Consider the following 16,187-nt stretch of genomic DNA (forward strand, 5'->3'; position numbering starts at 1 on the left):
ACTGAATCTGACACATCCCTGATGGCCACATCACGAAATCTAATAGAAAACTGTTCTATAAGAGAGCAGTCTGTTACAGTAGAAAAAGGGAGACCAAGTCTACAGAGTGCCAATCGTTTTGGAATGAGATGTTTAAAGATGAATTGAGGTGTGAGGGTCATTTGTACTTTTGCCCATATAGTATATCTAAATGATCTGTAATAATACTGTCTTTGTATTAAATCCTTCTCTATATGAAGCCTGTTTTTAAGTAACGGTGGGTTTGTGCGAGTGGTGGTCATGTTAATCGTGTCAGTGCAGCAGCAGTTCTGTGGTGGCCGTTTTTTTAAACAGATTTGAAAAAACAGCATACCTTGTCGATGAATCATGCCTCCATGCATTATTCTGGCTACAATGCAGTGGTTTAGATCGTTCATCTTCAGAGTGATACCCTGCAACACAGAAGAGAAATGAGCTCAGAGTGTCTGTGCCAAAAATCACAATATCTGAACATTATTAATATGAAGGAGTTATAAGTCTTTCTACCACGCATACCATGGGCTCATCGGTGTTCTTCTGGAACTGCACCAGGCGTACTCGGGTGACATTCTCCAGGTCCATGTCTCCGTTGGTGCTCTCAGGTGAGTCTCCGTTCAAATACGGTGAAGTCGGGGGTGGTGTGACCCTCAGCGCCTCATCACTGTACACTTCATGAGCTACCACATCATGAGTCTGCAGTAAGGCCTAGTGGGTGGAGAGAGTCACGTGCACACTAAAACTTTACACTCATGACTGACAGATTTATTTTTAGATCTAGATTTATATTTGCCCCAATGCGAGCAAATGTTTAGTACTGCAAGTAATGACGACAGTTTTATCAGTGTATTTTAAAATGTTAGTAAATAATGCTGAGTACTGAATCATGTTATAACACTATTAACATATTAAAAAATGAGACGTGTACGTTTTAGATTGCATCTTGTTTTTTAAAGAAAATGTTTATGAAACCTCAGGGACCCTGGGAAGCTCAAAACATTTAAAGACTTTCACAAGCGCCACACTATACCACAAAGTCAATCAGTAAACCTGAACCAATTCCTGAACCAACAGCCCAACAAAACATATGTCCACTAATACATCCACAATGGAGCTCTCAAAACAAGTATGTTCACCCCACACCTTTCATCTTTTTTACACTCCTCAGACATTAGCCTCCTTACACATTCTTTAGAATAAACTCTAATAGGATAAAAAATGTAGAAAAATATATATATGAAAGCCAGTACCCTATAAATCCTCACCGTCTGGAATAATGCTTTGGAGTGCTTTCAATCGTCCTTGGTAAAGGGGAACCTGGAAGCGAGGTCAACAGAAGGCCGAAATTCACCCGTCTGTACCTGACAGTGCCTTTTTACTTTCTCCTCCCCCCTTCTCTCTCTCTCTCTCTCTCTCTCTCTCTCTCTCTCTCCCCACTCTTACCTTCCCCTTTCCCCTTCAGCAGCAGGTCTGGGTCCCTTTAACTTTACCTGGCACTCAAAGTTGGAAAAGGTGACATCACATTCCTGCTGTTTCTTTTCCCAGAAAAAGAAAAAGAAAAAAACACCTACACAGCCTTGGCTTCTCCCTCTTTCCGGTTCCAAACTCCTACAACCCAAAGCAAAACGTTTCACTTTCTTTCACAATTGAAATCTGTTCCACAGTCACTCTCTCCTGTAGCTCAAGTAATTCCCTCTTGGCTCCTAATCTCTGTCTCTTGCCCTCTCTCAGTTCCAATCCACATACCCCTGTTCTCTTATCTCACATCCTCTCACAAAGTTGAATAATCAGCTTTTCCTTTATTAGGCTTTCAATCTTTTCCACATTTTTCGGCTCTATACATCATCCCTCTTCCCTTTAGACACCATCATTCTTCATCTGATATCTACAGAAAGCTGACAAGTGTGGATTCCTTTTAAGCTCTGTTCGTTTCTCCTCTTACACATTATTCCTGTCTTCAGTTCTCCTCATTACGTGAACTTATTGACCAGGACAGACAGTGGTGTACAGGACTTTATCTGCACACTGCTGAAACCCTGATACAACATTTGTCCCACTGATAAGAGCACAAGCCCTCTCTTTCACATATTGATTACTAAAGAACAACTCTGAGGTGATGTAATTACTCAGAGTCACTGAATGCAAAGTCCAGGGTCTTGTTAATCTTTAGGCCAAAAATTGTTGCAGGTTGATGTCTGATGGTTACAAAGTGCTATTACAGGAGACTCCTTCCAAAAATGTTAAATAAACTCCTCCTATACGGTGTAATAATAATGAGCACATCAATATTAAACCCTGCAGCTGGAACCACTGTCAGAGCTGCCGCTTCACATCACCTTCTAATCGGAGTCCAGCTTTTAACGGCATTGTGGTGCTCCTTTACTATGTGGTTTGGTACCAGTGCTAGTCCCGACGTAGCTGTGACAGTTTAGTTCATTTAATTAAGATTTCAGAAGGCTTTAATTTTAAGCTTCTAGTTGCTACGCCTGGTAGACATTCTGTGTGCATATACAAGAACAGGTTAATAAAGCAGCTTAGATAGCTTAATATATTAGCAGATTAATTTACCATAAAATGGGGCTGATTTAGGATTCGCCTCAGCTCTTTAACATCAGTATTCTCTGGATAGCAGGAAATCTCTTCTAGTACCTGCAGAAAAACAATAATGACACAGCTTAAAGTCTGTTTTTTCTTTTAAACTCTTTAAAGCACAGCTCAGGAACGGTGGGTTATATTTCAATAATGCACGCATCTTTACATACACACATACATGAAAGTGGTCAATGTAACTTCTTATGAATGAGGATGAAAAGTCTTACTGAAGGGGCACAACAAGCACAAAACAAGCACAAAACCAAGCACATATAACTTCCTTTAACCAACATGCTTCTGCTTTCTTTTAAAGAAAACAGTACTTACTTCTCATAATGTACTCATTACACATTATTATGAGCACTTCTTCTTTTGATGTCTATAATATATGAAATTTATGAAGCAGATCTTTAAACATATTGATATCATTTGTGATATATACCATATGTTGTAGACATGCATAGGATGTCTTTAGATGAGGTATCATGACGGCACCCAATGCCTCCTCACCATACATCAGTACCTGATTTAACTAATGCTCTTGTGGGTAAATGAACACAAATCTCCACAACTACACTCCATAATGTAGTGGATCATAGAGCAGTAATAATTGTAGAATAGGATGTTCTAAAAGCACATATAAATCTTATAGGAGGGTGTCCACAAACTTTTGCTCACATAGTGTAACTACTTGTTCATGGACAGCGACACTGAGATGAGCTTGCTAGCTATTTGGTGATGTTTCGCTCAGTGAAGTGACTGTTGATTTGAATTGTAACTCTGTGGGATGAGGCACTGACCTCTTTGGCTCTCTGAACAGCATCACTTGGAGCATTCCTGATCTGTGGGGAGGACTTGGTGTTGATCTTGTCATACAGCTAAAAAATAAGCAGAAAACAAGATGTGGTTTCAGTAACTAACACAACACATGTAGCAGAAAGAAACGTCTTTTTATACAATTGTTTCAGAAACATATTTCTTTTTGGTCAATAAAATAATAGTATTTGTTTTGATAAAATCGCAGATTTAATAAATAATTACATTTCTGGATTTTTCTTCACCGTGCATATGCGGTGGTCTTCCTGTACTTGGAACAGGTCTCTGCCACAATTTATTAAATTGTTTTGTGGATTTAAGTTAAGCCATTCCTGCTTCGCATTTAATCATGAACAACAAGCGACACTTGCAGAAGTTTTACACTTCTGCAAGTGCAGTGTGCATTGATGACATGCATTTATTCAGGCTTCACAATAAGAACAACTTCAACAACAAAATCGGTTTGTAGATGTTCAGAAAGTTTACATTTCTGTATTTTTAATTCGAAACATCAACGGCAGATGCCCAAACTTTTTCCTATGAAAGGCCAAAAATCCAACTGTTTCTAATTCCATTTTACCAAACTGTATTATATTACAATTTAAAAAGTTGCCATGGTTCCCAAATAAACAAACAAACAAATTAATAAAGAGAAACACATTACTTTGTAATCTGCTTAACTAATACTGTTTCATTTTCCAAGTTTTTGTGTTCAATAAAACTTATATCTCCGATCCCTTTTACAGTACAATTAAGTTCAATGTCTAATACAGCTATTCAGGCTAAACACTCATGTACTATGTAAATATTGAGCCAGAGCTCATGCAGTGAAAAATGAAGTAGGAAATTCTCAGTGGTATCTGTTTTGTCAAGATTATCATCTCTCTCGTGTGCATATATACATATACACACACACACACAAAACTCAGCAGTTTCCTGAGCTGTGGCAAGCTCATCCTGTAGATACTAATAAAAATAGCACAGACACGCCTGTCAAATGTTGCCACACAAATTATATCTCATCTAACTACATTTTTTTAATATGTTCTTCAGCCATCGTTGCATCATTGAAAACCCTGCTTTAGAACAGAGAGACTATCATTGAAAAACACCCGGAGATGAAGCAACCTGCGAAACCCACTTCTGACTAACCCCTGAAGCGTCCCTAAAAGATCGGAATAAGGAAAGTCAAAAATATTTTGTTACAAATATTTACAACTGTTACAACTGCTTCAATGAGTGAAAAAACACAATGTAAATAAATCCCTAATCAAAATATTTCAATAAATTGATTCCTCTACTTATTTTACAGAAAACAACAAGAACTCTTCATTTTTTTTGCACTTTCAAATACAAATGTGTTGAGGAAATCTTTTATAACCAAGAACTAAACATAACACTATTATAACTAAGAAAACCACCACCATGAGCTAAAAATCACCATGTTTACTCACCAAACATAAAACAAGGGTAAATCTTATCAGCTATCATCCAGACTAACCACAGGCACTACATACACTAATGCTGCAGCCTGGGTGTCTTTGGTTTCTTCCTGTGGATCATGGAGTTCAAGTTCCAATCAGACTGGTCTCCCAGAGCATGGCTTTATCAGAAAAGGGTTAAAATGTGGTGCAGGCCATCAGACCCTGCTGCAGCCACGGTATTGAAAGGAGAAGTCTGACAATAACGGCCACTGTTTCCGGACTTCGTTTTGGGTTTTCAATAGTACATGTGCACTCACAGAACCCAAGTGTTAAACATTCCGTCCTGACTGACACGAGACTTGCAAACATTTCTGCACTGTTGTTTCCTTTAGATCCTGTACAGTGACACTTTTGAGGGGATGTGTAAGGCTCTTCTCACACATTACGACCACGCACAAACAACTCCGAATCTATTCAGCTATTCATACACAAACAAACATCCACTGCAACATTGCTGAATGTGTACAAAGACACAAACTAACCACATGCAAGTGTCTGTGTGTGTTTTTGTGAACACGGAAACAGCAGACAAATAACGAATTAGAGACAGAGGTTCTCATTGTGTGTGTTAATAATAAAAATATTAGATTCAAGACCTCTGTGTGTGTGGCTCTGCTGGTGACCTGGCCGAAGTAAAAGCAGCTGTAGTTTATACCCTGACAAATAAAAACTCTCACATTTATTCTGAAAATTAACTTGTTACAGTCTCTTTGTGTATGTGTGCAATCAGTTTTCTATAAACCAGGAGGTCATAACTCACATCAAGTAATGTGTGGAGATGCTGGTCCTGGAAAACACTGTGCAGAAAGTCCAGGTCTTTCTCACTGCAATCCGTTAGTGCATGGATCTCCTCCAGGCTATCCAGAACCTGGGACACAGCCCCTACACAAAAACCACACAAAGTACATTTTAGACCCCATTTAATAATGTATACTTATTAAATCATAATTAATGTAATCCGTTTCTAACGCTCAATAAAGTGCTGTGGTATTATTCCTCATAGCCTCTTGGTCATATTCGAAATTATATATGTGACGAAAGAAAGGAAAATAATTTAGGAACTTGTTTACAATCTACAAATAGGAACGCATTACAGATGACAGCGCTAGGAAAAAGTGAAACAGAAAAGTCAGATTAAAGATACGTACTTTCGGCTGCTAGCAGTCCTTTTGGAAGGCCAGCATTGAACAAAAACAAACATTACATTTACAACAACGTTTTAAAGGATTCCCAAGAGAAGAGAGAGTTTGGTTCAAGTACATAAAGTCAAATAACAAGCAGGATTTATATCATCTGTCTCTCAGTTGCTCCATTAAAAGAATTACAGTGCTGTTAGTCTTGCTAAAACAAACAGTGCACAGTGTCTTGGTAGATGAGTACCAGATGACGTGGGATCTTCAGAGAAGTCTGGCAGCTCCTCGGGTGGGTCACCGTAATACGATCCAAACTTGTGGCTGGAGACTGCTGCTAACACAGCACCCTGTGCACGGGAATATGAGATTATGTAAATTGTTTTAGAGTAAATGTACAGTTAAAATAATCTGTAGACAAATTTCCACTGTCAATGTCAGATTGTACTTCTATAGTGCTTAGTGAGAGTTGTACTTTGAGCTTTCGCCGTGCATTGAACTTTCTCAGCTGTTCCACTGTCTCAGGCAGGTGGATTTTGTAGGCGTACCGATCTCTCTCCTGAAACACACACGCACACACACACACAATCACACTCTAAGAAATGACCTGTAAGTAAGAAGTTGTTTTGTTGTCTGTTTTGATTTCACCAAGTGACCTAGTTTAGAACCACAAAGCTTCTCACTACAACTCTAGAGGAAAGAAAGAATCTAGTAGTGAAGTCATGTGTCAGGTACCTTCAGCCATGGGTGATTGAGGGCTTCATACACAGTAATCCTCTCAGCGGGATCCAGCATCAGCATGCGTCGTACCAAGTCTTTAGCACTCTCTGAGATTTGAGTCCACTGCCGAGGGTTCATCTGAAGAGGGGGGTTGTGGATATGTAGCACATACATAAAATGCATTAGAAGAACTGTATGAGGTGAGGGGATGCACTTTAGAGTTTTTTTTTTTTATTACAAACTGTCTCACATTAAGAGTAGTTCATAACCTTTTTACACTTAATAAACCCCTATCCATAATTGTGTAACACTGACATTACTCTTGCTTGCATGTTTTTAGACAAATACCTTGAAAAAATATATTTTTACAGGTAGCCTTTCCCAGCATTCCCACTCTTAAATAGAGCATACTTTCTGCTTTTTTCCTCCCAATGAGTACACTCAACTATGTAACCCGTCTCTAATGCTGCAGGCGCCTGCGTGCGTCTTCAGTCTGACTAATGACAGGGAAAAAAAACATTTACCTTGGGACTTGCAAACAGCCTGACAGAACTCTCAACATAATGCAGCCAAGTATTTGGGACATTAAAAAAAAAAAAAAACACAACAATGCAACAATATAATATATCTGACAATAGATAAAAAATCTCAGAATAGAATCTAGGTTTTAAAATGTTTAATTTTACATAAACTATCATCTAACTTGAGCATTTGAACAACGAATGGGTTAAATATCCTTTCCTCTTTAATATTTTCTTTTATTCAAACATTCTCCAAAAGCAAACTGTTTCGATTTTTCCTTAATTATTCAAGCTAGAACCATCCATTTTCCATTGTAATCGACCCAAGGCACAGAACTATATTTCATACATTTCCTCCCATGCATTTTCTCTAAGAAACCTATTAATTTTGACAGTCATTGGATTTTCATTTTTCTTTAAACATGCTTGAGTGATACTACTGACAGCCAAAATCACAGAACTGCATTTCACATTGACTGCAGACTGATTTTTTTTTTTTTGCCTATTCCTCCATTCTTTGTCCAGTGCAAAAAAATAGAAAGATCTTCCAACTACTGAACTTTTTGAGTTGGACTTTTATGTAAGCTAGTTGATATGACTTCAAAAGGTTTTAATTGTATTCTTTGCCAGTGATAATTCAATAGTGCTGATGCAGAGCATTGGTTTTGCTTTGATGCTCATCACTTTATTAAACTAATACCTTGTATCTTCCTTTGATAATGGCCTCAAACAGGCGCTCTTTCGTGCCATAAAAGGGCAGGCAGCCGCTTAGCAGGATGAAAAGGATGACTCCGCAGCCCCACACATCCACTGGCTTTCCGTATGGCTCTCTCTTCACCACCTCCGGAGCCATGAAGTGAGGGGTACCCACTCGGCCTGGAAAAACACCTCATTATACATTTGCTGACCACTTTAACAGGGACACCAGTATATGTATATATTAGTGTGGGTGGTCAGGGCCAGCAAAGTCTTCTCTGCTGACCTAAACACTATCAGAAGCACTGACCTACATTTACAACATACATTCTAATATTTGTTCCATGAAATTGTATTAATTTATTCCCAACAGTCTTTTAATTTCGTAGCGTTTCTCTTGGCTGCACTGCTTCCAGTACATGTATATAGATGTTAGAATTTTGGTCCAATCAGATTTCAGCCTCTATGTGCTGCCCAGGGCCAATCAGTAGTGCTGGCCCTTTTACTATTGAGAATATTACCAATGGGTCTGTTTCTTTAACCAATCAGATTTCATATCCTCCTCACAGGGCAGCTAGCTGGCCCAGAATAGCGTCAGCATTTTTCCATCCTCTGATTGGTTGGTCAGAGGGAAACTGTTACAGCCAAGTTCGACTGGCAAAACATGTCTGTAGCGCTCTGCACACATTAATACATCTGAGTTAGACTTTTTTTATTCCTACGGAGGAAGAGAACTTGATTTTGGTCTCAGACATACATAAAAATAAATTTTCAAGAAAAGCTAGACTTCGTGAGGTTGGCCAACCCCGAAGCTAGCTAGCTTGTCTCAGCCCAGGAAAGGGTTTGTTCTCCACTTCCAGACCAGTGAATACAAGCAATACCACTTGCTTACAGCCTCTGAGGAGCGGTGCAAATTATAAGTCTGCATCTCTGGTGAGTAGTTTGGATTTTATTTACATTGTAATGTTTTTGTCATGTTATTAGACACATATTAATTCTGTACTGCTCCAAATGATGTTGGTGGCACAGTTGTGGTTGTAGTGTAGAGTTTTGGAGTTGTCTTAACTGGGTTTCTTGCTTTAGTAAAATGGTATTTACCCTCCATATGTGAAATGCCTCTGTCTCTCTCTCTGTAATGCCATGCGTTGTTATTTTGCGTGTTTGTATTGTATTGATGGTTTCTATAATTGCGGTGTGGTGATAGTGGTGGTATTAAGTTCGGTAAGTCCTCACTGAAGGCCCAGGTAACAAATGCCACTGGTATGTATATGTGTGTGTGTGTTTGTGCATATATAATATATATATATATATATATATATATATATATATATATATATATATATATATATAGCTAATCATAAGGCATGGTTACGGTTATCAGACTGCTTTGAGTATTTCAGAAACAAGTGAATGATTAAAAAAAAAATCTTGTGGATAACAATCTGGGAACAGATTAAGCACAGACTCTTAGATTATTTTTTTATTTTCATCTACACTCTTTCACATTAAGTTTTTGGTTACTTAGGTTTTATTTCTTCCCCCATTCTTATGTTTAATGTGAAAATGAACTAAATCTCTTAACTTGTTTTATGTACTGCACTGCACCTGATAATATCGTTGTTCTTTCTGGTCTGGTTATGACTGTAAAATTATCAGGAAGCAATTGTTTTTTCAAACGAAATACAACGTATGCCATGTAGATCTTGATACAGAAAGATGAGTGAATGTTATAAAGTTTCATCTGTTTTATACACTATACAGACAAAAGTATTGGGACAGCTGACTTTTCCAACCATATTTGGTAAATTGGGGGCACACAATTGCATAGGATGTTTCTGGATGATGTAGCATTAAATTCTCCCTTCAAGAGAACTAGGAGACCCAAACTGGGGGGCTGAAAGAGCACAAATCTGGATAAAATCTAGTGGAACATCTTCAAGGCTATTGTAATAGCAAATAGGGCCTGATATTTAAAATAGGATCAATTTGATGCACAGGTGTCCAAAAACCTTTGCCCATAAAGTGTCTATTTGATGTGGAGAGTCATTCAAAGCAAACCAATACACAATTAGACTACCGGTACCGTTTTCCTCAATTTCAGTTCCTGTTTTTGAGAAAATGCAAACAGATGTCTTGTGATGGAACAGAAACCCCTGCGCGGTTATCTATAAGATACTGGAGCATCTAATGTGTTCCTATCACTATTGTTACACATGATAAGCTAAAGGAAAATCAGTTTACATTAGGGTGTCACACATGCAGCTCAATAGGAAGATTTAGGTTTCCTTTTTTTTTATTTCCTTTCGTTCAATCTTGCAACTATAAATTAACTTGCACCCGCTGCTACCTTGGTGCGTGTGCAGAGCAGTACACAGTACACAAACGCTGCTTACCTCCGGCCACTAATCCTGACTCTCCGAGCTGTATAGCAACTCCAAAGCCACCCAGTTTCACGGGAGCAGAGTTCTCCTTTGATGCCAGCAGCACACAGTGAGGCTGCAGAAATGAAGAAAAAACCCATATTATTTTTCCACACTGACGAAAAAGAAATTTTAATGATGCCTATTAGACCTCTAGTTTTGCACAGTAACATCCAACCTCCAATTCTGTGAGAAGTATTGGCTTCTTTCAAAAGCAAAATCAGCTTATATTGCTTTTTATTAGAAGTCCTCCTGAAAAACTATTATTATTCAAGATTCAAATGAGACATATTAAGCCTAATGTGTTTAAAGTTTTGTAATACTTGGGTATAGAACAGTCAGAAAACCAAAATGACTGTAGTGTCAACTTGTCTGTTTTCTGCTGTGGTTTAAAAAAAACTGTGGTTGCGGCTTCCCCTTTCAAGCCTTTTATAAAAAAAAAAAAAAAAAAAAAAAAATAAAGCAGCCCCCTGCACTTCATTACATACAAGAGCTGCTCTGTATGGCTTTAACCAGCGACTCTGAAGGAAAGACTAAATAACTTAAGAGTAAATGCTAACTGTACTGAGGTAAAGAAAAAGGCACGATTCGGATGTTTTCCTGAAAGAAACCGTAAGTAAAATCATGAACTAATTTAGTTTTGGACAGAAAGATGTTCTTAATGTTTTTTGACCTACTTGTGTTTGTATCTGGATGATCAATTTATGGAAAAGAAAAAAAAAAAAAAAAAAAAAAGAATGGTTTCAAATGATTTGTGTGTTTGCTGGTGTTGATCTCAAGTGCATGCCCTTTTTGCTCTGCAGTTAAAGCTGAGTGAATCTTCTCATTAATACCAAAACAAAAACTTTTGAACTTAATGCTGAGAGAAACATGACAAAACGCTAAAATGTATTATTTCTTTCTTTTTTTTAATAGGCAGAGCACATTTTTATAATGGCAGACCCCATTTTCCACAACGCCTCAACTCTATTCAACACTGTGGCAGAAATACAAAATCCAAACCAATCAACTACAAAGTGTGGCAATCTCACTTTGAACGACGGCACACTTCGCCTCCCGTTAGCGGTCTTCTACTCGATCTTCTTTGTGCTTGGCTTAGCTGGCAACCTGCTAGCTTTATTGGTGTTCCTGCGACTACACTCCAGGAAGAATTCAGTGCGCATTTTTCTAATTAACCTGGCTTTCGCGGATTTGCTTCTCATGATCTGCCTGCCTTTCCGTGTGAGCTACCATGCCAATCATGACAGCTGGAACTTGGATCCTGTGCTCTGCAGGGTAGTGGGCAATCTTTTCTACATGAACATGTACGTAAGCATTACTCTGCTAGGGCTTATTAGCATAGATCGCTATGTGAAACTGCAGGGGGTCCCGAGCAGGCAGAGGTTCCTCAGCAGCAAGCAGAGCGCTCTCACATGTGGCCTCCTCTGGATAATATCTATTCTCTGCATAACACCACTGATTGCCTTAGGAGGAGATCAAAAACCAGCCAACTTGTGTTTCCAGTACAAACACCTTCACAATGCCAAATGGAAGGCCTACATAAACACTGCTGTTGTGGTCCTTTTCTGGGTGGTCTATGGAATTCTGGTAACCTCGTATTGGAAGATAGGAGCATGGCTACTTAAAGACTCGAAAAACAAGCCGGATTTTCCGAATGCTGCGAAGTACAGCAGAACAGCTCGGAAGTCCTTCTTTGTCCTCTTTCTGTTCACTGTGTGCTTTGTACCCTATCACTTGGTGAGGATTTTCTACATCTACACGCAGATCACTGAGGTTTCGTGTCGGTGGGTTCAGGTAGTTGACAAGATCAATGAATTATCTCTGCTGCTTTCTGCATTTAACAGCTGCCTGGATCCAGTCATGTACTTTGTTCTGTGTGGCTCAGTCCGCAGGGTAGTACTGCAAGCTTTGAACAAACACCTCTGTGTGAAAACATCTGCTGGCTCCACCAGCTCCAGCTATGATAAAGGAAGAAATCAAAGGGAGCAGCCTACCCACAGTGACACCAGCATGATGTAAAGAAAAACTGTAATTTAGATCATCCATCCAAATAAATAATATACCCGGACAGTAACTACTTCGCTCTGGTTTCCTTATTAACCATGTAGCTATGAAATATTATTATTATCCTTAATGAGCATTATCATTCCAAAGTAGAAAGAGTACACTCACAAGAAAGAGACTCCAGAACAATAAATTAGAAAAGCCAACTAACATTAAAATCTAAATTAGAACAGCCAACTAATATTACTATCTTGTTTTGAAACCCTGGATCAAAAGAATTTGTTTTTTTTTCAGAACTACATGAACAGGAAGTATTCGATTTCATGTAAATGTAAAAAAACAACATTATTTATGCTGATGGCTGCATGCTCAATGTTACACAATTGTAGGTATCTTCCCCTACTACAAAACCCAATGAGCAAACACAGCGGCTGAAAACAGAAAATTAGTAAGGGCTGTAATCACAGCACCATCTATTGACAGAATAATGCAATTGCAGAGGAAAAAAACACTGCCTAGCCTTACAAAGAGGAAAAAAAAAAAGATCGTGGTCAGATCCAAAATGCAACGTCAACTACTCAGAGGATGTGGTTAGAAAAGCATCAGACTTGTTCCCCCTAATTTCCGCACACGATAAGTCCATGTTTTGCATGCTGACTGCGCATCAGATTTCAAGAGGAAACTATCAAGAAAGCAAAGCCAGAATGGTAGAACTTAATGTTACAAACTGCACTAGAATCAACGGGACAACCTGTGATGAAAGGTATACTATTGATTGCTCCTGTTTACTGTCTAGAATTAGAAGGCAAAGCTACTAAAGAAATCTTTAAAGGCAATGCTTTAATGTTCTTTATGTAATAATGATGGGTCTTGAAACCAACATAGGAATTTTTATATGACGTTTTAGAACTAATATAGACAATAATTGAGCCACTGAAATGCCCCTTTTTTTTTTTTTTTTACATTTTTTTATTATTATTATTTTCACGGCCCAAAATCTATTGTGGTTTCTTGCAGTCAAGAATAAGCAGAGTTTGAAACAAGATTTATTTTGCGGTCACAAACTACATACTCTGTGGCAACTTAGATTTTGAAAAAAATTTAGAAAATGAAGGCCACAGGAACCTTAACTGATATTACTGCACTTTAATCGTGAAATGACGTATGAAGAGACATCGGCATGGGCATTGCATTCTTGTTTCAGCATTCATCACAAGCATTTGTGCAATCCATAGTGTATCTACAGTATGAACCTAACATAACCTAGAAATTTAAGACAGAAAATTCACCACTTTTAAAATGTCATCCTTCCCCATCCACCCCTACCCCCTTTCTCTCTGTGCTACAAAAGTTGTTTCCTAAAGCCTGTAGGTTACCACTCCACTGTTCTACCTTGGCTTTATCTCCTTCTGACTATCCTGGGAATCCTGACCAACGGATTGGCCACACTGGACCTCTGGAGGACTGAGAAGACACCCACAGTCATCTTCACTTTAAACATAATGGTCTCGGATCTGATGCTGTGCTGCAGCTTCCCCTTTAGAATGGCTTACTATATACGTGGTTCCCAATGGAAAGCTGACACTGCCGTCTGTTCGATAACCGAGTTTCTTATGGTCTCATGTTTCTACATCAACCTCTACTGCAATGTAAGTTTCTTGCTATGGACCAGCATCAACCGTTGTGTTACAGTAGTACGACTACGTTGCAGACTGTTCCTAGTTTTTAAGCACCCTCGTCTCTGTTGGCTCCTCTGCCTTAGCACCTGGATAGGGGGAAGTTCTTTGGTCATTGGCTCTATGAGATATAAGGCAGCCATTAAATCCACAGGACAAAAAGTGGAATCCTGTTTCGATCAGGTGATAAATAAAAATCCTTCTGAATTAAACAGAGTGCACTGCCTCGCTGTGGGAGTCTTCTTTTTCATGCTGGGCCTGATGCTGCTCAGTTACGGGCTGCTGATCCTCCATTTGCACAAAGTAAACCAAATGAGTCTGGTGAGTACCGCATCTGCGAGTGGCCTGAGAGTTCGGAGGAAAATTATTGCCTCTGTAGTTTCTTTTTTGATCTGTTTCCTCCCCTATCATGTGCAGAGAATAAAGATGATAGCACACGGAGATAAAGATTGTACAACGAAGACTGTACAACAAAGATCTTCCGATTTTTGTTTGAAGACTCTGCTGATACTTGTGGCAGCACTCAGCTGTTGTCTGCATCCAGTGCTATACCTGGTGCTGCAAATGCCCTGCTGCCGAGCCAAACGCAACACCAGAAACCGTCCTAAACCAGAAAACTACATGTGTGCACCACAGATACAGACCATTAACTCGACATAACAAGGAGTCATGGAATCATGAGCGTCCTTAGATGTTCATCTGCTCAACATGGTTGGAGACAGTGCTTATTTCTTGCCCACGCTCATTGGATTTTTTTTTTTTTTTTTTTTTTTTTTTTAAGTAACCTGTTGTCAGAGAGCAGCAGTTTCTAAAAAACTTAAACCAGCCTAAATTCCAACCATGATCAAAGTCATGGAAACTGAAACTCCTGCTCTGTATCTGCAAGACATTCTGCACCCTGCTGCTGCCTCATGATTACCTTATGATCTTTTTATGAAACCACAAGGTTATAGTTGCTCTTTCCTCCTTTGTGGCTGTACAACATGAGTAAAAAAAAAAAATTATAATGTTGTGCTGCATGCAGTCTGATGACTTGACCAGAAGAGGATGTACCAATGGTTTTTTTTTTTGCACCTGTGGATATACTGAACCCTGGTTTTAAGGGAATATCATTGACCAGGATTACACATTTGAACAGAACTTAAATGAACTACTGTATATTACCGTTGGTATATTACTGTATATTAAATTTAAGGTTAAAGATACAAAAAGATCTGCAGTTTAGGTACCACCTTAGCAATAAGGAATGTTCATTTTTAGTCCCTTTTTCCCAACAAAAAAAACAATTATATGGCACCAAACAAGAGGGAGGATACACTATTTATTGTATAGTTTATATATATACACACACACACACACACATATATATAGAATGTGAATGGATTTCAGACTTATAATTAATTTATTCTTAAAGTGAAAGAGATTGACTTATTGAAGACTAGACTATATTTGGTGTGACATGAAAAAAACCCCACAGACAAAAAGATTAAAAAATAAAGATCACATTAAAAATAAATAATTGCTTTGATTGAAAATTATTAAAAAAAAAAAAAAAAAAAAAAAGTTCCTTGACATGATTGTGTGGCTACATTTTGAAACTGACTTTCTTGTTGTTTTTAAACATATTTTTATTACTTTACATAAACATTTCAAAACTTATCTGTACAGGTTGCCTTTACTCTGTTTGAATAAACATGTGAGGGCATTGGTGCACCATGGACATCGAGTATTTGATTACAAAGAGAATTCATTGGGCTTGTGTCCGTTTCATTATGGCATGTCCTCAGCACTCATTATGGCATGTCCTCAGCACTCTGCGCTCACAATGTGTTCATGTTCAGACTGCATTTACCACTCTTTATTCAACATGATCCAATACTGAGTATTAATATCTATATACTCTTAGAACAGCCTTAATACTTAATGGGATGGATTGCAAAAAGAAATATAGCTGCAAGCAGCGATGGCGGGCCCTCGCACATTTGTGTATCGCTATACGGTGCCCCCCAGAAAACAATGCACGGTGTGCAAGTGCATCAAGTGGGTAAATATCAGTGGACTATTTTATGTTGTTACTGACCCATTTGGGGACTGTAAGTAAAAGAAACCCCAC

At 38.5% G+C, this 16,187-nt stretch overlaps 3 protein-coding genes across 16 annotated transcripts in view; 2 read left to right on the plus strand and 1 right to left on the minus strand.

Moving 5' to 3' along the window:
* Window positions 1–16,187, minus strand: part of caska (calcium/calmodulin-dependent serine protein kinase a) — a 132,206-nt gene that overhangs the window by 14,621 nt on the left and 101,398 nt on the right. For 5 of the 14 annotated variants that reach the window (XM_046844682.1, XM_046844691.1, XM_046844684.1 and 2 more), the window contains 11 exons: window positions 10,368–10,470; window positions 7,979–8,154; window positions 6,773–6,895; window positions 6,513–6,596; window positions 6,288–6,387; window positions 6,056–6,085; window positions 5,668–5,789; window positions 3,408–3,485; window positions 2,584–2,664; window positions 535–723; window positions 353–431 (listed from right to left, as the gene is read on the minus strand). In XM_046844682.1, the coding sequence (XP_046700638.1) occupies window positions 353–431; window positions 535–723; window positions 2,584–2,664; window positions 3,408–3,485; window positions 5,668–5,789; window positions 6,056–6,085; window positions 6,288–6,387; window positions 6,513–6,596; window positions 6,773–6,895; window positions 7,979–8,154; window positions 10,368–10,470 (1,165 nt within the window). Of the gene's footprint in view, window positions 1–352; window positions 432–534; window positions 724–2,583; window positions 2,665–3,407; window positions 3,486–4,877; window positions 5,025–5,667; window positions 5,790–6,055; window positions 6,086–6,287; window positions 6,388–6,512; window positions 6,597–6,772; window positions 6,896–7,978; window positions 8,155–10,367; window positions 10,471–16,187 lie in introns of those variants that run through there. The other 9 variants (XM_046844693.1, XM_046844689.1, XM_046844683.1 and 6 more) reach the window with 3 other exon arrangements.
* On the plus strand, window positions 10,885–12,430 carry LOC124382649 (probable G-protein coupled receptor 34). The gene is made up of 2 exons (XM_046844715.1): window positions 10,885–11,006; window positions 11,310–12,430. Exon 2 carries the CDS (start codon window positions 11,328–11,330, stop codon window positions 12,411–12,413), a length of 1,086 nt encoding a protein of 361 aa, XP_046700671.1. The 5' UTR covers window positions 10,885–11,006; window positions 11,310–11,327; the 3' UTR covers window positions 12,414–12,430.
* Window positions 13,040–14,851, plus strand: LOC124382648 (probable G-protein coupled receptor 82). The gene is made up of 2 exons (XM_046844714.1): window positions 13,040–13,161; window positions 13,750–14,851. Exons 1-2 carry the CDS (start codon window positions 13,040–13,042, stop codon window positions 14,732–14,734), a joined length of 1,107 nt encoding a protein of 368 aa, XP_046700670.1. The 3' UTR covers window positions 14,735–14,851.

This window comes from Silurus meridionalis, chromosome 3 (genome assembly GCF_014805685.1).
Source record: "Silurus meridionalis isolate SWU-2019-XX chromosome 3, ASM1480568v1, whole genome shotgun sequence".
Taxonomy (NCBI): domain Eukaryota; kingdom Metazoa; phylum Chordata; class Actinopteri; order Siluriformes; family Siluridae; genus Silurus; species Silurus meridionalis.

What these genes read in the sequence shown, in the direction of transcription:
- LOC124382649 (XM_046844715.1), top strand. Translation starts at nt 11,328, where the DNA reads ATGGCAGACCCCATTTTCCACAACGCCTCAACTCTATTCAACACTGTG.
- LOC124382648 (XM_046844714.1), top strand. Translation starts at nt 13,040, where the DNA reads ATGTTTTGCATGCTGACTGCGCATCAGATTTCAAGAGGAAACTATCAA. An exon ending in GGGACAACCTGTGATGAAAG is followed by an intron (nt 13,162 to 13,749) that starts GTATACTATTGA and finishes GTGCTACAAAAG; the next exon opens with TTGTTTCCTAAAGCCTGTAG.